Source organism: Xiphophorus hellerii, chromosome 13 (assembly GCF_003331165.1).
Source record: "Xiphophorus hellerii strain 12219 chromosome 13, Xiphophorus_hellerii-4.1, whole genome shotgun sequence".
NCBI classification, from domain to species: domain Eukaryota; kingdom Metazoa; phylum Chordata; class Actinopteri; order Cyprinodontiformes; family Poeciliidae; genus Xiphophorus; species Xiphophorus hellerii.
In genome coordinates this window covers 27,894,929-27,915,506 of record NC_045684.1, presented here as the reverse complement: position 1 = coordinate 27,915,506, position 20,578 = coordinate 27,894,929, and the positions used below count along the sequence as shown (strand labels likewise).

Here is a 20,578-nt window from a genome sequence, read left to right as displayed (position 1 = left end):
GCCCCCCCTCCAGGCCTGGCTCCAGAGTGGGGCCCCGGTGACCCGCGTCCGGGCGAGGGAACACCAAGTCCAAAGTTTTCCTTCATCATTGGGGTCTTTGGGCTGCTCTTTGTCTGGTCCCTCACCTAGGACCTGTCTGCCTTGGGTGACCCTACCAGGGGCATGAAGCCCCAGACAGCATAGCTCCTAGGATCATTGGGACACTCAAACCCCTCCACCACGATAAGGTGGCAGCCCATGGAGGAGTATTTAGCGATTGTTCTAATTAAATACATATTTTTTTGACATAATAAAAGGGGTTTAAAAGATATATAGGTACTCTTTAAACCTTTTAACCGAAGAATTGGAAGCCAGGTTAGCTAGACGAGCTAGGTTAGCATAACATGACACCGTTTGCTTTTGAAATGCGTCTGCTGCATCCAGAGCCTAACGAACCACTTCCCGATGCCCCACAGAGCTCTTTGTGACTGCAGCTATAAATACCTGCGCAGAGCAGCAGTGATTGAGCGCTGGCGTAGCTGAGGAGCATTTATTAGCCGTACCTGACAGGCGCCCCCCTCCCCAGGGCAGGGCGCAGCAGCACGGTGATGGTGCTCTCTGACTCGCTCAGCGGAGACGGGATGTCTTCATAGTCGAACACAGGGGCTGGAGAAAAACACGCACACACACACGCCTTAGAGAGACATGTCAAAGACATGCACACTACAGAAATATTCCACATGAAACCCCAAATTGTCGATTTTAATGTTTTTAAGACTTTTGCTGAGAGATTTTTTTCAGCTGCATATGAAAGGAGCCGGAGCGCGATCTCTTTTCATTACTCAAACGGATCCCTTGTGTACCAGTAGACCTCCCACACGCTGCCATTGTCTGCTGACGGGAAGCAGCAGCCGGCTACACAGAAAACAAGAGGCTTTTAAACATAATTAGGATTCATGTCAAAGTTGCACAACCTCAGCAAAACTCTGGGAGCTCTGAGGTGGAGTTTTCCTCGCTTTATTACAGATTGTAAATTAATTGGAAGTGTGTAGTGAAGTAAAGAGCTGTAGCTATGAGAACAACATACAAGCTCAGGGTGAAATGGAAGAGGTGAATGTTTGTGTAATTCTGCCACCAATAAGACACAAAAACAGTTGAGATCTACAGGACCAGTGCGTTCCGTTCACTATAATAAGTATAATATTAAAGCTATGCATTTTTCATCTTTGCTAACAAAATCCTTTTAGTTTCTTTTAGCTCTTTATGGACCTGCTAGCTTAGCTTAAACTGGAGCTCTGACTGAACTAATTCTTAATATTCTAACAGTTCTTACACAACGTTAATGATTTGCAAAGCCAAAAAAGCACTGTCAAGAGATAAAACTCCTTAAATGTTAAATTTAAGGAACCACTAGATGAGCTAAATTTGTCCAGTAGCTAGCTGTGCTGCCATGCTAGCGTGTAAACATGGCTGCTTTTCAATGATGTCAGCTACACAAATCTGCAAAATCTGTATTTTTTTATTGGCTATCTGGATATAGCTGTAATAAATACTATGGGATATATATTATTGTAGAGCAACAGAAAAGATCAAACAGTTTTGAGGTATAAATGAACTTTCTTTTGTCAACTCTTTCTTTCTATCGAAGCCAAATCCGTGTTTAATAAACACAGACACCCCTTCATGAAGTCGATGTATTTTGTTCTCTTTTCCTAGTTTTGGGTTTTTTAAGTTCGTTTCTGGCTCTTCAGTTTTGTTTAGTTTTCCTCCATATGGTTCCTGACAGAAAAATCCCATGTGAAAACCACGTACCACATGGAAGATGCACTTGAGGTTCACACCATTTTTTACGTGAATGATGTGAATCGCATGTAAGACATGTAAGTTTTTTTTTCATGGTAAAAAAACCGCATGTGATTCTCATCAGAGTTGTGATTTTAAAAAGTGGTAATTAACAACTCCCAAGCTGAAACCACAGAGCGGCTCTAAAAAAGTGGGAACGACTCTCATTTCTCAGACTAACACAACAAGCAATTCTCTACAGCCTCCACATGATTTAATGCAAATACATCCCAGTAATGTCTCAGCCTAAACACATTTAATGGACAGAAATCACCAACTCACAATTCATAGCCGTTCCATACCTGCAGTCTTAGCCTCTAATTTCTGTTCTGTTGTGTGGGGCCTTTCAATGGGAGAACAGAAAACAAAGCTGTTTTTCCCTCAAACTACCCATCCTGAACATTTGTAGTTAGCTATAATTTGTTTTCTCTCCAATAAAGCGAGTGTGCATCTGAAAGCCGTTTTGGCTGTGCATGAATGAGGATAATTTGTAGAATTTAAAAGTATATGAGGAAATCAATTTTGTTCTTTTTGAAGAAGAAAAAAACAAGTTCTCGCTCAGTCATCTTTGCTGGTGAGAAATGTTGAATAGGTTGTTTTTTTTATTTTTATTTTTTTAGTTTTCTTGGATGCTGTTTATTACAGGCTGGAATATTAAATCTCAAAAAGGGCTTCTTGTTTTGTTATTGACGAGAATCATCTTTTGGGGTTACACACAGGACATCTATCAGCCTCACTGCAGGCTCACCAGATATGTTGGTAGTGATCTCTGTGAGAGCGGTCTGGCCGAAGCCTTTGGCCGTGCGAGCCCGAACAGAGACCAGGTAGGTGGTTCCGGGGTGCAGGCCCGAGAACATGTGGTAGGTTTCATTCCTCAGCTTGGAGACGGTGCGGCGAGGACCGGGAACGTTGATGCCCGGGTCAGAGGATTCAATGCTCTGGTAGCTGATCTGCAAACAGATAAACAGACGGGAAAAGAAAACAGGAACAAACAAGACTGATTAAAGAATAATCATGCGATAAATAACATGAACATAACACCTCATTTGTTTTTCCAAGCTGATTCTGAAAGAAAATTGCAATGTTCTTCATAAAAATATTCGTCAGGCTGTTTTTCAAATAAAAAAAAAAAACATGTGCTTGGTTAGCCATTAAATGTACTGGAGAGATCATTTCAGCTTAGTGAGAAAATGTGAGGAAATATTTCTATACTTGCATGAGTCCAAATATGTGACCAACTTCTTTTACAATCATGGAAAAATCTGAAAATTCTTTTTAGAACTTTCTAAGTTCTTGACGATGGCTGTATTGAGATTTAGTTTTTTCAGCCACACAAACTAGAGGCGTGCAAATTTTTGGTATTGATCTGATACAAAGTAAATACATGGCATATATCGCTGATCTTGATATTGAAATCAATACAGATATCGATATCAATATCAATAGATACTTTTTATTTAAGTTTGACATACCAACAATTTTTTTGTGGTTTTTCCTTTGAATTAATTTTGTTCAAACCTAAGACGGAATTTGGACAAAATTTGTAGCCGTCTACAAAACACTTTAATAAAATGATTTGTGTGAATTTTTCCTAAATAAAGTGCTAAATGAGAATAAATCAAAGCATAATATTTATAGCTGAGAGCCTACAACACAGAAATAAAATACAATTTCAAGAAGAGAATCTGAAACTAAACTATCAATCTCACCACAGTGAGATACTGATACTGACTTGGCATCGATATTATTGATCTGCCCACCTATAACAGACACTGCAAAGCTGCATCACAACTCCTCAAAGGAAGTCGAGCCTTTAAGACCTGCTTCTCCAGTTAGACGGCTTCCATCCGTCATTAAAACAGGTACCAATTACCTTCTTGACACATTTTAGGGACAGTATGGTCTAATAGTCTCCTCTATCTTATGCTTAAAGTTGCCATAGCAAATGACTGCAAAGAGCTCCAGAGGGAACATTGGTTCCAGTCGAAGCAGTGATCTCCATGGCAGACGGGATGAAATTTTAAAACCTGCGAAACATGTAGGAAATTAACATGGCCAGCGATTTTGTACAGAAGTTTCCTATTTGTAATTTTGTACCTGACTTTTGTGGAGTATGAAGAGAAATCATTTTCCACAGAACATTTTGTACACTCATAGTAAATAGGTGGGTTCATAGTGACCATACACATGTTTTGTACCCACCTGGGATACAAAACATCATTATCCAAGAGATCATTATCCAAAATCTGCTCTGTCTTTTGTAAGGAAATGTGGCTGTGTGATGCAGATAACTAAATTAATTTATATTTGTGAATTTTTCTTCTAATTATTTTCTAAATTCATTATAAAATGTACAGTTGGACTCCCAAATTGGGGTCCGCCTACAAATCCAGGTCTGGGTTTGACTGAAATGAACTCTTGTGTGAACGCCAAATGGACCGCAGACCGCTCCAGAATCAGGAAGCAGACTACAGTGGAGTGCATTCTGGGTAAATACAACCAAAGGAATTTGGCAAATTGTGTTGGTTGAAGCGTTTACTTCAAAACATTAGTGTTCAAAGCCTGAATACCGCAGCTCGGAATAATGAAATAGGACTCTGGTTCTATTTTGTGGTTCTAGCTACTTCTTAGAACTAGAGAAGTGGATAACTCACTTCTCTAGCTCTAGCGGGAGGAATGGAAGCGACACACAGGTGTATCACCACTCTAGGTCCTTTGCTACATGTTTTTCCCCTCTTCTATTTCTCCCCATTTCCTGATCTGATGTAAATAACGACCGCCAGAGCCAGAAAAAACTTTAAAAATACAGATTTGAGTCAATGATTTCCCCAGAGCTAATTCCTGCTCTTTACCATACGGGAAAATAATTGAGTGTGTTCTGTTTAATCATTTTTTGTAAACATCATGCATGTCTTAATAAGAGTCACCTGCATAAATCTGATCATGAGCAGACGGACAGGAGTTGGGTAGAAGTGGTAAACCAGACTGGAAAGGGTTCAGATTATGACCATTATTAAGAAGCTCCACAAAAAACCTGACAACCATTTTTTTTTTTTAGCTATTTTTAGCGTAGCCGGTAACACACAGTAGTTAGATATGTTGCATATATTCACAGCTTTAAAGACTGGGCTGTCATCAACAACTTCCACGCTGTAGGGGTTTCTGTATGTTTAAAAGATTTATTTAATGTAGGGAGAATGAGCTGAACTATCCATCCACTCTGCAGACCTGCAGGGAAAGACGGAGGTGTAGGCGTGAGCTAGTGACAGTCCATCGCACTTTTTCTAAAAACTGCTTTGGTTGGGTCCAATCAGCTGCACCCAAGAGGGGAATACCAGAGCTTCTTCATGACCAGACACTAACAAGCAGCTTTTCAAACACTATTAAATGAATTATCAGTGTTTATCGAGTTCCTTCTGGCATACAGTGAGGATTCACTGCTGGATCGAAACATGGCAATGTACAGGACGTTTCCTTTTAGACTGTCAGTAATTTATTATTTTTGTGCATACAAAAAAGTATTTTTATGCACTAAATTCAGTGACATCAAGAGTATTTATAAAACACTGCTGATGGATCCCACTGAGAAGATTTTTTTCTGAACTCTGCATCAAGCCTAGTCAGCTTGTCAAGTCTTTCAATCACATGAAAGTCGCATTGCCGTCTTTTATTCTGTCGACTCTTTGTGTTATTTGTTCAATCTGAACTTTCCAAGCAAGTGCAGCTCAATTTCTAATTTCTTTCTCGAATGCCTCTGAGACTGTCATCAATAGTGAGGGTTCATAGCTGAAAGCCCAGACTACATTGGTCTCTGGTAGGTCAGAGATCACTATATTAAAAAAAACCCAACAGAATCTGATTTATCTGCCAAGACGATGGCACAGACAAATAGACTTTTTTTTCAGGGGCTCACAGCATCAAGACATTAATTATTAATCAGGAATGGAACTTTGTATCCTCTTGTTTCTGGTAGGCCCATAAATCTGACGCACAAGCGACATCCGCAAACAACACAAATACGCTTCTCTCGGCCCACTGGGGGGTACAGCTTGCTTCAAGAACTGATCTGATTGGATGCAGGAAAAGGCTATTGTGTTAAAGTTGTGCTAAAAGGAGTTAGCCTGTCAGTGAAGCCTAAAATAGCATCTTAATGCTAAACATGTAGCAGCAGCACAGGCGCTAATGCTAATGTCCACATTTCTAAAGAAGTGCTGTGAATGATCAAGAATTCCTGAAACACTGAAAAGCTGAATGGATAGAAGAACACTTTGCAAAAATGTGATGGCTGAAGAACCTGAATAATAATAAATTAGAAACAAATATACTTTTTCTTGAGTTCCCATGTCTATTTATTAAAAAATCTAGCAGCAAAAGGGATTTTTGAATTAAAATGTAGCTTATTTTGTCAATACACAGTTTAATTAAAATGCAATCAATCACAATTAATTCATTACAGACTTTGCAATTAACGAGTCTCGCCACTAGTATAAATATAACACAATATATATTTATACTAGAATGTAAATATATAAACTATAAGGGAAATAAAATAAGGATGAAGGAACAATATGTAGATATATTTGTAGCCATTTTTTATTATAAAGAAAGGAAAAAGAATTATAACAAAATCAAAAAAAATCCTATTTTTGATTTTTTGATCCAAACAAAAATCTAAAATCACCAAGCAGCCTGGCTACTCAGGCTGTTAGGTGTTTGTTCATCAGATGCAGAAACAGTCTCTGTATAACTGACCTGAAGGAAAAAATCTGAACAGTTTGTGTCCAGCAGAATGTTCGCTTCTTATCCTGAAGGCTGGATGCTCAGCCCTGATTGTCAATAATGACATTTAACATTGGCCTCTTGTGGAAGCATCCATCTCAATCAATGAATCAATCAATCAACTTCATTTGTATACACATCTCAGCAACAAGGCAGTTCAAAGTGCTTTACATCATCCATCCATCCATCTTCTTCCGCTTATCCGAGGTCGGGTCGCGGGGGTAGCAGCTTCAGAAGGGAGGCCCAGACTTCCCTCTCCCCAGCCACTTCTTCTAGCTCCTCCGGGGGAATCCCGAGGCGTTCCCAGGCCAGCCGAGAGACATAGTCCCTCCAGCGTGTCCTGGGTCTTCCCCGGGGCCTCCTCCCGGTGGGACGTGCCCGGAACACCTCACCAGGGAGGCGTCCAGGAGGCATCCTGACCAGATGCCCGAGCCACCTCAACTGGCTCCTCTCGATGTGAAGGAGCAGCGGCTCTACTCTGAGTCCCTCCCGGATGACTGAGCTTCTCACCCTATCTCTAAGGGAGAGCCCAGCCACCCTACGGAGAAAACCCATTTCGGCCGCTTGTATCCGCGATCTCGTTCTTTCGGTCATGACCCAAAGCTCATGACCATAGATGAGGGTGGGAACGTAGATCGACCGGTAAATCGAGAGCTTCGCTTTTTGGCTCAGCTCTCTCTTCACCACGACGGACCGGTACAGCGCCCGCTTGACAGCAGACGCTGCGCCAATCCGCCTGTCGACCTCCCGCTCCCTTCTTCCCCCATTCGTGAACAAGATCCCGAGATACTTAAACTCCTCCACTTGGGGCAGGACACCCCCCCTGACCCGGAGAAGGCACTCTACCCTTTTCCGGCTCAAGACCATGGCCTCGGATTTGGAGGCACTGATCCCCATCCCGGCCGCTTCACACTCGGCTGCGAACCGCTCCAGCGAGAGCTGCAGATCACGATCTGATGAAGCCAAAAGGACCACATCGTCTGCGAAAAGCAGAGATGAGATCCTAAGGCCACCAAATCGGATCCCCTCAACACCTTGGCTGCGCCTAGAAATTCTGTCCATGAAAGTGATGAACAGAATCGGTGACAAAGGGCAGCCCTGGCGGAGTCCAACTCTCACCGGAAACGAGCCCGACTTGCTGCCGGCAATGCGGACCAGACTCTGACACCGGTCATACAGGGACCTGACAGCCCGTATCAAAGGGCCCGGTACCCCATACTCCCGGAGAACCCCCCACAGGGCTCCCCGAGGGACACGGTCGAACGCCTTCTCCAAGTCCACAAAACACATGTAGACTGGTTGGGCGAACTCCCATGCACCCTCCAGGACCCTGCCGAGGGTGTAGAGCTGGTCCAGCGTTCCACGACCAGGACGAAAACCACACTGCTCTTCCTGAATCCGAGGTTCGACTATCCGACGGACCCTCCTCTCCAGGACCCCTGAATAGACCTTGCCAGGGAGGCTTAAGAGTGTGACCCCTCTATAATTGGAGCACACCCTCCGGTCCCCCTTTTTGAACAGGGGGACCACCACCCCAGTCTGCCAATCCAGGGGAACTGCCCCCGATGTCCATGCGACATTGCAGAGTCGCGTCAACCAACACAACCCTACAACATCCAGAGCCTTAAGGAACTCCGGGCGGATCTCATCCACTCCCGGGGCCTTGCCACCGAGGAGCTTTTTAACCACCTCGGTGACCTCGCCCCCAGAGATTGGAGAGCCCAACCCAGAGTCCCCAGGCTCCGCTTCCTCAGTGGAAGGCATGTTGGTGGGATTGAGGAGGTCTTCGAAGTACTCTGCCCACCGGCCCACAACGTCCCGAGTAGAGGTCAGCAGCACACCATCCCCACTATAAACAGTGTTGGTGCTGCACCGCTTCCCCCCCCTGAGACGCCGGATGGTGGACCAGAATCGCCTCGAAGCCGTACGGAAGTCTTTACATCATAAAAACACAAAAATACAAAGTCATAGAACACACATTCAACAATTACATTTTACCAAATGTCGTCATAACACATCAAAATGTTGGTCAGTGTTTCGTTTATTAGCGTTCCAACGGAAGCCCTAAACAAGTGGGTTTTTAGTCTAGATTTAAAGGAAGTCAATGTTTTTGGCTGTTTTACAATTTTCTGGAAGTTTATTCTCCTATGTATTTACAGCCTCTGCTTTATTAGTATATGGAAATGTACTGTAAATTTAATGAAGTGTGAAAGTGGGTTCTGCAACAGGTCAAAGTGAAAACAAACCTCATATCTTACCTCATACTGTGTGATGAGACCGTTGGGCTCTACAGGCTCCTCCCACTTGAGGAAGATCATGTCGTCGAGTGGAGTGAAGGTTAAAGACTCTGGAGCGATTCCCCCAGGAACTAAAGCGAGACAAAATAAACAGCCTCGGCTGAAACAAACTGTCTCGAGTAAATGGAGTGTTGTGTGGGCAGGCTAGTGGGTGCAAACACTTTTGACAGACAAAGATAAAGGAGAAAGAGAAAAAAGACACAAGGGCTAGAAAGGATAGAGGAGAGGGAGGGGACAGAGGAAAACTGGCCCGGCTCGGCCCCAGACATCAGGATATATTGAGATCCTGTCTCCTGATGTTGCACAACGTCTACATCATGGCAGCACAACCGTCCTTGTGGAGTTATACTAAATTAATACAGTGAATTAATTTACCGTAGAGCCTGACAAATAAGATCATTTACTCTTCTAATACAATAATTATTATACCACTCCAGGACTTGGTAGTATTCTAACTGGCTTACCTTTTCCTATTTGGTCACATTAGAAAAATAAACTTCCATCTATGTTATTTATTTCTGTGACTGACTTTACAGAGTGGCTCCTAAATGTGGAGTAGTATTGAAACACACCTTTCCCTGCAGACTCAGCTACATATGTTTCTTTGGGCTAAGTTTCCACCAGCTTCAAACATCTAGACATGCAAAGTTTTGCCTTTTCGTTCATGTGAAATAGTTCAACCTCAATGAGACTGGACTGTGAGTGTTGGTGAAAATCGACATTTTCAAACACAACTTTGCTTTTTGCTTCTGCTCTTTCTTTACAAGGCAAGGCTCTGGCAGCATCCCATTACTGCAGTCAAGTTCCAAGTCAGTCCATCCATCTCATCCTTCACAAACAAGACACTAATATACTTAAACTCCTTCCCATAGAGAGACCTTAGGCCCAGAGGCAGCAGTATTCCTTTTCCTGGTTGGGAACTGAGTTTCATCCCGCTCTCTTAACGAATGACTGGAAACTTCCATGTTAGAGTCCAGTGCAAGTCTAGGAAAGAGCTGGACTTTGTGCCAAAAATGCAGACACAGCTCTTGCTTTGGTCTATGGAGACCAGATAGTCCTAAAAGTGAACTCTGGTACATCGTAGTCCACTGTGTACTGCAACTGACTGGAGTAGTACCCATATCACTGCAGACAAGGCCTTATTATATAATTCTTTGAAAAAAATCTAATCCTGATCTGAGTCTAGTTTTCTTAGAAGGTAGTCTGAAGCAAGTACTCAACATAGCTAAAAAGAAAACACTGATCTCTCTACAGAAAAAGAAGTGGACTACTCCTGTGGCTTGGGGTCCAATCTTTGCCTCAAGTAGAGGAGTTTAAGTATTTTGCTGTCTTGCTCATAAGTAAAGATAGAATGGAATGGGAGTTGGACAGATGGGTTGGGGTTTCTGCAGTAATGCGGGGGCGGCTTCAGTCTGTTGTAGTGAGAGAGAGCAGTGCCAAAAAGGAACACTCTCTATTTACCAGTCGGTCTACGTTCTGACACTTACGTATGGCCATGAGGTATGCATAATGCCCAAAGGAACAAGATCCTGGATACAAACAGCCAAAATGCATTTCCTCTGTAATGTGGCTGGACTCAGCTTTAGACATAGGGTGAGGAGCTCTGTAATTCAGGGGAGCCTAAGATAAAGACGCTGCTTCTCGGAATTGAAAGTTTGGTTGGTTCAAAGAATCAAGATGCGCCCTGGGTGTCTCCTTTTGGACGTTTTCAAGGAGACACTGGGGAAGACCCAGAACTCACAGGATGGGTAATGTCTCCCGTCTGGCCTAGCTATCCTTTAGATCCCTCAGAACGCAGGATCTCGTTGGAGAGATCAATGTCTAGGTGTTATTTCTGGACCTGTTGCCCTGTGACCCAAACTCAGACAAGTGGAAGACCATGGATCAACAAAAGTCTAACAGGTTGTTAGACTTTTTTTTCTTTTGCTGTGTTTTGCTTAAGGTGAAAAAACCCACTTCAGTGGCATTTGATAGTTGAGCCCAATTGGCAATAGATTGAAGAAATGGTCTGTAAGGCGTACAGTTTTAAGAAATCTATTTCTCTTAGTTATTAAGACATATAGGAATGGACAATTAGAGTGAGATTGGACAGTGATTGTCTGCCTTTTATGCTTAGATGTTCAAATACGTGTAAATAAGAAGGGGTGATGAAATGCTATCAACTGCAAATCCTGAGGATCAATTTCTCAAACTTTCTTGACCATACTACAAATATTCCTAAGTCATATTCAGTTACATGGGAATGTCTCACCAATTTTACATAACAACAAGACTTTGACCTTCTGGGTCTTCATCCATGGAAAATTTGCATTAGACTGCACATAATCTGCTGAAGTCCACAGGAAAATATTACAAAGATAAGCAAAATCATTATAGCATTTTGCTCTTGGCAATACACTGAGCTTATGAATGCTTCACTAGTCTCCATTTAAAGGGCTGATTTTCCGTTTAGTTATGCTGATCCAGCTTTTCTTTTTAGTCAATATTTGTGTTTTTTTTTTTGTTTTTTTTGCTTGCGCTACACAACTAAAGGCCCGGATTTTTGTAAGCACTGCATAATAATCATCCGAGCATAAAGAAACAACTACAACTGTAAGAAGTTGTGAAGCTAAGTCTCCCTGACAACACCAAGCCTCACTGCACACACGAACAAAAACATGTGCCTTCTATACAATTGGGTGGCACTTGTTAGCATACAGTGAGAACAATTAAACTCCCACTCACTGTCCTCCTCCGTCTGAAATGTGACCTCCCGGCTCTCCTTCTTGCCCTCTGGGTTGGCCAGTGCCAGCCTCACATGGACCGCCCGGAAGGGTGGCAGGTCCCTGAGGGTGAAGTGGGAGGTGTTGCGGTCCACCGACAGGCACTCCCTTACAGTGGCGTTGTTGCCCCCGCTGCTCCCTGTCGGCATGGAGTAGCGATAGCAGAGGTACAGCGTGTACGTGTGGCAGCGTGTCAGGTTGTAGCCCAGCGGCTCCCACTGAAGGGCCAAAAGACGCGGCTGGATCTCTGTGGCTGTGAGGCCCCGCAAGGCACGCATGGGCTCTGACAGGGACAGGAAGCAGAGACGTTACTGATAAAGTATTACATGAAAATGCATTCAGCTCATGAGATACGGACATACACGGCCTTGTAAAAGTGGTGACAGGAAATCAAAAGTTTCAGATTTCATCATGTAGGAAGTGCAAACTGCAGCACATTTCAATGGGATTTTATAGGATAGAGTCCACCGACACGTGAGGTGGGAGAAATATTCTTAATGGTTTTACAAAACATTCTTAATAAATACAATGAAGTCCCTTTGACTTTATCTTTAAATATAATATAGGTTAACCCATTGTCTACTTAAATCTCCTACTTGATAAAGAGTCTTTGTCACTTAGTCGCAGTAAAAACCCAGCTGTTCTATAAAGTCCTCTGAGGTTTGTGGGGGAAATCACTGAACCCAGCAGAAAGGTCAAAGATGAATGTATGGAGAAGTTTTAGGCAGAGTTAGGTTATAAATAGGGCCAGAAATTCTGAGACTTTTTATTTTTTAATTTTTTTATATACAAATCCAAAGCATGTTTCTGGTAGGGTTAGAGTTAGGGTTAACTACAACGACAGTCAACAAAATTGATTCTCTTGCTACTGTTTGCTTCAAAAACCGATCTGACTGGATGCTAGAAATGACTATTATTGTGTTTAAGTTGTGATAAAAGGAGCTAGGCTTGAATAGCTTTGCTGATAGGCTAAAACAGCATCTCAATGCTAAACACGTTGCAGCGGCACAGACGTCTCCAACGCTAATGTCAGCCTCAACACATTTCCAAAGCTTTTATCATCTTATTTTACAAATGTTTCCTGTTTAATTCAAAGTCTTTACAAAATAATGAGCAATTAAATAAATTTATGCATCAGACTTCAACATTTTTAATGACCATTTTTTGACACAATTCACTGAGTCTGGGAAAGGAAAATGCTAATTTTCATCCCAGAGGAAAGTTTTACAAGCACAGAAAAATCTGAAAGTATATTTCTACCTTCTCTTGTGCTTGATAAAATTGGAAAAAATAGCAAGCAAAAGGAGGCCGAAACCTGCAGCAAACGTTAAGAACTCAGATTTTGTGCCTACAGATGGATAAAAACGTGTCACAGAATAACACAGAACGGCAGATTCCCAACTTGTTAAATGAATATAGTTTGACAGGTGAAGGTTGTTTGGCACGTATAAACGGACAAAGCCTAATTACAGCTGTCAAGTGTGAACATTACAATTACACATGTGCATGTCGAGCTAAATGTCCACTTTCAAGCATTAATGAGGGGATTTCTGTCCAGCAGTCTGGCCTGAATGTCCAAGAGTACTTCAGCGGTACCAAATAGAGGAATTTGAGCAAAATGCCCTTGGAATGGCAGGGCAGCACAGGGATGTGGATGACTCTTAGGCAGCACTGGAGAGGCAATATAGCTGCAGCCCTGCTGCGTCGCCAGACATGGATCACAAGCTAATAACACACATGAACGAGGCAATGTCAAAAAGGAGAAATCACTTCTGAGAGGACAGACACATCCCTCAAGTGTTTGCTGACTTTAAGGAGGTTTGCTCTTTCCAAGAGCACAAAACACGCCAAAGAGTTTGACGCCCTGACAGCCGAGACGGCCAAAAGCGATGCCCTTCAAAATAAAAAAACACATTAAAGATAAAGGCAAACATTTAGGTGCAGAAAAAAAAAAAACTAACAATAGTCACAATCCAGTTAAAATCAGATCTGTCACAAGCAGAGAGTTCACTTTCTGCTTCAGACGCCATTACTCATCATTAGAGCCGCGCCCCGGCAGGCTCTGTCCTGTCCCCGACCGATCCGGCCCCGCGCCGACATTCTGCATGATTAGTCTAATCAGAGGGATTACCCAGAGGCAGAGGGAGCCAGGCAACCAGAAAAGAGAGGAGGATTGGAAGAACGGTGGACCGGGTGGGATGCTCCCTGTGGATCTGCTCTTTTTTATCTCCAAGGCTTGTCCGCATTGCCTGGAGTGTTTTTTTTTTATTTATTTTTTTAGAACATGTGAAAGACTGTCGGTGCACAAACTCATACTTACCAAGAGGAGATCATGTGGGTTTTGAGCTGGAGACACTTGTTTGGACGACTTTCTATACGCTGCGATTTAAACATCAAAAACTGACTCAAAGTCTGTTGATATTTTGGTTCCATGTGGCACCCTGGCCTGATTCAAATATTAGGACAAGTCTATGAAGGAAAAGTATGTAATTGCTGAAGAATCCAAGTAAATGGGAGAAAACCCAGACTGAGCTGTGAAGCGAGATTTTAATTGGGCAGCATGGCACAGGATGGCCAGGCTATATTTCTGTTTTTGCCCGACTCATGTTTCCCACTAAGTAAACCTACAAATGACTTCTGTATATGAGGAAATACACAAATTATTTTTACATAGATTTTAACATTGGAAACTGGACTTTGGATAATTACAGTAGTGTTTGTCAAGGTTATTACAGCTTTGACGACGAATTCTGAAGTACAGGCTGAATGTTTCATAATGGTCAGATTGAACATTTTTAGTCACACTAAAGAATACATACAGCATTTAACTTTTAGCTCTGAGAACGGCCATCAGTTATTGACAAAGCCTGGATGGGACTGAGGAACATCTGAAACGTCAAGCTCAACGAGAGTGCGAGAAGAAAACGAAACCATGCCGAGATGGTGTCACAGAGCCTCCGCTGTCTTCTGCTTTAACTCGGGGCAGAAAGCGTCAGACGTGAGGAATGGCAGCTGACAGGATGTGGCTGAGTGGAGGCGCCGGCGTAAGCGGATCAAACACGGCGGCAGGTGACAGGTCTGATTGAAAGAGCGTCTGGCCGGCCTTTTTTACCAAAAATGAGCAACAATGTGGTTGAAAGACAGATGAGTTGTAGTTAGGCGGCTCTGCTAGCGTGACATGAAGCAAAAAGGTAGAAAACATTCTGACCTTGGTGGTCTGCTTTTTCAAAGACCAGGAGAAAGATGGAAGACTTTGATTGTTCCATGTCCTTTGTCTAAATGATTGTTAGGACAACAACGGCAGCAAACACAACCCAACTGTCTGTTTAAATCATGTTATAATGTTGTTCCCGCATAGAATAAAAAAACCATACCAGGAGCGTTGCTTTGATTATTTCATGCATGTCTGAGAAATCTACATGGCCACCACTCAGCTGTCCAAAACACCTGGATGGACTTTGCCACACTGCTGCAGTAGCAACAGCAGTCAGCTAAATAAAACCTGATGATCTAGGTGTTATTAATTTAGTGCAGTGTGCAACAGAAAAGAAAAAACATCGCACAAAAACTGTTGTAGGATAACTAAACCGCTTGTTTTCTTTTTTCTCGCTCTCTGTCGGCTATGCTACACACAGACTCATTCCCATGGCAACTGACGGGTTAGGGTTAGGATTCAACACTAAAAATCAGGCAAACATTTCTCACACAAAGAACAGAACATTCAGTTCGCTACAGTTTTGTGTTTTCAGGCTTCCTATTCATTTTGCAATTATTAATAATTGATCGTTGTGGTCGATTAGTTACCGCTGTGGTGACGTCACACTGCAATGTGTCTATTGGTTGCAAAAGGTGTCCCAATTTGCTAATTGTGATTGGCTGTTTTTCGTCAAACTTAATACAACATTTGCAAGGCAGCCTTTGATTGGATGAGAAAAGCTTGTCTGTGATTGGCTGGTGGTGTGGTTCATTTACATACAACTTCAGTTTGGAAAACAGACACAGAGCCGAGCGCGAGCAGAGACGGAACTGACCGAGCGAGGAGAAGGAGACGGAGCCGAGCAGCTTGTCAGGGTGGAGTGTGTGTGTGTGTGGGGGTGTGTGTGTGTGTGTGACTCAACTTGGTGTCACAAATATCATCATGCCATATTAACAGACATCTGGTGGAAGTGCACATCTGCCGAGCTCTTTACAGGAGCTACTTCTCAGTGCAACGCTACTAAAAACGTTAAAGAGTTAATAGAGAAGCCATGCTGTGACAACTTCCTGAAGGCGGAGCTTCAGAAAGAGCAGAGGTTTTTAAAGAGACAGAGGCCCAATGTCAAGAAGTTAAATTATGAAATCAAAATTTTTTAAGGCCCTGTGATCAACTGGCAACCTGTCCAGAGTGACCCCGCCTCTCACCTGTTGACCACTGCAGGGCACCAGCACCCTTCACGACCACACTACGGATAAGTGTGTAAGATGATGAATGGTTGAATGGATTTCTTTTAAGTCATATTTGATATATAGCATTTTTATAACAACTAAAGGTAAGGAAAATATATAATTCTGCTCCTTTATAGTTTTAATACCTTTGAAACTTTTTCACATTTTGTCACCAACTTCACTGTTTCCTGCTGAAAAAAGTATCGATACAGCATGATGCAGCCACCACTGTGCCTCATTACTGTAAGACATGGGTACCAACAGATTCTCCCATTGCAGTCCTTCAGAGAACAGAACTCGTTTGTTAGCCAATACCTTGAAGGTGAGCTCTAGATTTTTAAGTAGGTGCATCAGAGTAAAGGGGTTTGAAGACTATATTTTTATTTGTGAAAAAAACATCCACTATGATTGCACATACCTGCACACTTGGTCCGGCTGACCAGCGGTGGTCCCGGCGCTCCGGTGCCTCCTTCCCCGGGTCGTGTCAGCAGAACGCTGATGTAGTACTCGGTGTCTGGCTCCAGGTGCCAGACCTTGTAGGTGAGCGAGCCCACCACATGGGTCTCCTTCCAGGTGGACTGGCTGGCCCGGTACTGGATCTCCCGCCGGATGACAGGTCCGTCTCCAACAATGGAGTTGGTGTTGAGCTGGATGATCAGGTAGGTGGGACCAGCTCGCAGGAGCTGGGGCGGGGCGATGGGCGTGGGCGGGACTGGAACAGAGAAGGTCATCTGTTGTGAGCTCATTAAATCTACTACCTGTTACCTGGGCTGGTGCACGGTCTGGAGGGAGAGTGGCCCTCCATTATTGTAGACTTTGTAAGTTAGTTTGTGTTTTTATTATGTAAAGCACTTTGAACTGTTTTGTTCCTGAAATGTGCTATACAAATACAATTTATTGATTGACTGATATTACTAAAACATGACCAAAAATTTGAATATTGTGTAAACATACAATATTTCTTGGCAGTCATCTTAAAAAGAGATTCATATATAAATCTAGGGCTTCTAAGAAGATTTATTAATCTCCAGCAAATGAATGACATTAATGCCATAAATCTCGACATGATGTACAGATAAAGTTCTCTTGTTTAAACGAGATGCTGTTCTTGAATTTATTTCCAAGCTCTGGCAGGTTAATGTTTCCATAGCGATGTTTACAGCAAACACAATCGTTTAGCATGAAGGGTTTAATTTCTCTGCTCTAAGATGTACTTACTCCAACGCCCAGTGAGCTTTAATGGCTCTTCAGGTAATCATCACTGTGGCCTTTTAAAGAGGAATTGTGCTGCTTAAATCCAAATATATCTATCCCAGGCGACCCTTGTGCGACCCTTAACCAGGAACAATTCAGATCAGATCACAATGCTGATTATTTCAAAGGCTCTTGTTAAAAGTGTAGGGATGAAGGCAGGGTCAGCAGAGGAGTGAGTCATTCTTTATGCGTGCCTGTAAACCAAGTAGTAAAGAAACACAAGAAAAGCAGAAACTAACCACGAGGGAGCTAAACCCCGAGAAAAAAAAAGAAAATATTTTTGCGAAATCCCTTTCAGCATTATTGAAGAGGGCGCTTTGTTCTGAAATGCCTCCAACAGAAGCAGCAATGAAAAGAAGAAATTACTTCATATGAAGAGAAACAAAACAACGCAAAGAAACATGGAGTGAATGTGTGGAATAATTCTGTATTCATCAGGGCTGTGATAGATGTTAGCTAAAGAGTAAAGAAACCACACTTTGAAAATTGAGCTGCTAATGCTAGTAACAAAGCTAACTTAGCTTCTGGAGCAATTCATCATTTTAAATGCTTGTTTTAAATGCTCCATTAAATGTTTCAGCTAAATATATACACTGGTTTAATGCTTAGCAGAGTATATTTGTGTATTAACTTTACAATACTCTATTAGAGCTGCTTTTAGCTTTATCTTAAGTGCTGCTAGCTCCCGTCTTTTTCAGCAATAACGTTGAAGCTCTTTCGTATTTTCTTTTTTTTTTGTTCTTTTAGTCATTCTTACTTTTTTGGGTTCTGTTTTTGTCTGCCCTTTTTTTTCTACATGCTTAATGGTTTCCCTGTCCATTGTTGTCTGGCAGTTTTGTTTATTTTGCCATTTCTTTTTGTTTGTGGCTTTCTCAGTTTCTTTTTTTATGTTTGATTGTCCTTATTTCTCTTTTGTTGTTCTTCCTGAATTATTTTTTTCTTGTTTCTTGCTGCCTAACTTTCTTTCGTCCTTCCTTCCATGGGCGGCTCTAGACAGGGGCCAACAGGGGCCAGTGCCCCTGTAGAATTGGTTCTGGCCCATTTATGACCCCAGTACTGAAGAGATAATATTAACTCAGTTTCTTATGATGATATGCGCTGGCACAGGAAGTATAACTAATTGGTCCCTTGGATCAATTTCATTCTTTTACCTTCACAGTTTTACTTTAAAAATCAAATAAAAATGAAGGTTTTGCACGTTGAACTTCAGCCACATTGAGGCAGAATCACAGCCTTCATCTTCTAGACCAGAAGTCTGAGACTTGCAGCTGTCACAAGTGGCTCTGTGGCTCACTTAATATATTAAGTGATTAAATAATTAAATATTACCACTTTCTTTTGCTGTGTCCCAACCTCATTAATGGGAAATATGCAATGTTTAAAAAAAACAACAACAAAAAAAAACTGTTTATTGCCAAGAAAATTAAGTCATTTAAACTGATTATCCTGTAAATACAATAACTTAATAGTTTAAATGAAAAAAAAGTATAAACATTTTCATTAAAATCAGTGACTCACAGTGATTTCCTATGACGGCTCCAATCTTTGTGTTATCATAGAAAACACAATGTAACGACAGCAGACTGCGTCAAGAGGCCGTGATTGTTCTATGACATGTACATCTAGTCAACTTGACAAGCTGTGTGTTTTCAGTTTTCTATGTATAAAACCAATAGAGTTAATTAAAAACAAAGACATTTTGTCCCCTGCCAGTCATAATAGCTGTGTTTTAATTAGAGTCAGCCGCTGATGCATCTCTAACTCAATCAGACAAGAACCGACTATGTCGCTATGAAGGCTGGATTTACTAAAAGATCCAAGACGTTTATTTATTTTAAGTTAAAGTTTGACACTACAATGCTTTGCAAAACTATCTCATCAGTCAATCAAGTTCATTTGTGTAGCACATTTCAGCAACACAGCAGTTCAAAGCGCTATATATCATGAAAACATTAACAAAGCTCATAAACATGTCATACAGACAGCAATTGTGAAAACCAGGAACATTGAAATTGAACTTTCAAATCTTGCCTCCCTCCTCAGAGAATCAAGTTAAGATCTAAGAATGGCATACATAGTCATCTTCTTCAACCAAGACATGGAGTTAAAACCCAGGGGGAAAAAAAGGTTAATCAATTTAAAAATTAAAAGAAATAAAATCTAAATAAATTCAATATAGCCATATGTGTCTCTTGTATGCCAAAAGGTCTGTTGCTGTCTTTGGATAAGACCAGATAGTCCAAGTGTTATATATTGGATTATACAAATGATATCAGCTTTCCCTCCGTATAGAATAACATACATACAGAAAGGGAAGCCAGAGAAATCTGAGGTGGCTTGGACTTCATTTATGTATTTGTTAAAGATGCAAAAGTCTTATCTTTCTCAGGTTCTTTATTTCTCTCCACATCTCTCTTTTTTTGTTCTTCTTCTTCCTGCCCTGCATCTCCCATGTTGAAATCCTCCACTTTGTCCCGCAGATATTCTGTACCATTGCAGGATTTGCTCACCTCTGACGATGAGCTCTCCAAAGTTGGAGACGGCGGCCCCCCTGGGGGACAGGGTGATGCAGCGGTAGAGGTCCTGCTCGCCGCGCTGCGCCTCCACCTGAAACGTCGCCATCAGCCTCTTGTGGCTCAGCCGCGACAGCCAGGAAGTGTCGAGCACGGCGCTGTTTCTCCGCTGACAGCCAGACAAAGAGCACACAGAGGGAAATGGACATGTTTACTTAAGGCCCATCAATGTGATTAAAACTGGGAATACAGCAGACTGAGGAGACACACACACACACACAAAAACAAAAGGTGGTTAGAGCCTGCTATGTGGCGAGGCGAGATAATGAATATGTGATAAATGTCAGCGGTAACCACGCTGGCTTCTCCTCCAGCCTCCCGGCTCGTCGTTGTTTCCAGCTGACATCTCCTCAGCTGCCTCCATGCTGATGTGTCAGCGCCGCAGGCGGACCGGCTCAACCCGTCAGGACCAAATCAGAGCCGGCTGCCGCTCAGAAAGCCTCCTTCCAGGACATGCAATATATGCGGCTCGCTCAAACAATAAGCAGATTAGAACGTAAAATGTCCGCTCTTGATTTTCACTAGGAAATCGATTTGACAACCAGAGGTTTGAGCTGGGACTGACTCAGGAGAAAATCGGATGCAGTTTGGAGAATGTTTATGTTGTGTGCATGATGTAACATTTTTCCTACTAGTTACAGTTTCTCACAAATATTCACCCCTTTTA

At 42.3% G+C, this 20,578-nt stretch overlaps 1 protein-coding gene across 4 annotated transcripts in view; it reads right to left on the bottom strand.

The window, feature by feature from the left end:
* Positions 1-20,578, bottom strand: part of ptprua (protein tyrosine phosphatase receptor type Ua) — a 197,328-nt gene that overhangs the window by 62,547 nt on the left and 114,203 nt on the right. For all 4 annotated transcript variants that reach the window (XM_032580837.1, XM_032580838.1, XM_032580839.1 and 1 more), the window contains exons 6-11: positions 19,849-20,020; positions 16,503-16,796; positions 11,622-11,942; positions 8,859-8,968; positions 2,570-2,771; positions 543-645 (exon numbers count right to left, since the gene is read on the bottom strand). In XM_032580837.1, coding sequence (XP_032436728.1) covers positions 543-645; positions 2,570-2,771; positions 8,859-8,968; positions 11,622-11,942; positions 16,503-16,796; positions 19,849-20,020 — 1,202 coding nt within the window. The remainder of the gene's footprint in view (positions 1-542; positions 646-2,569; positions 2,772-8,858; positions 8,969-11,621; positions 11,943-16,502; positions 16,797-19,848; positions 20,021-20,578) is intronic.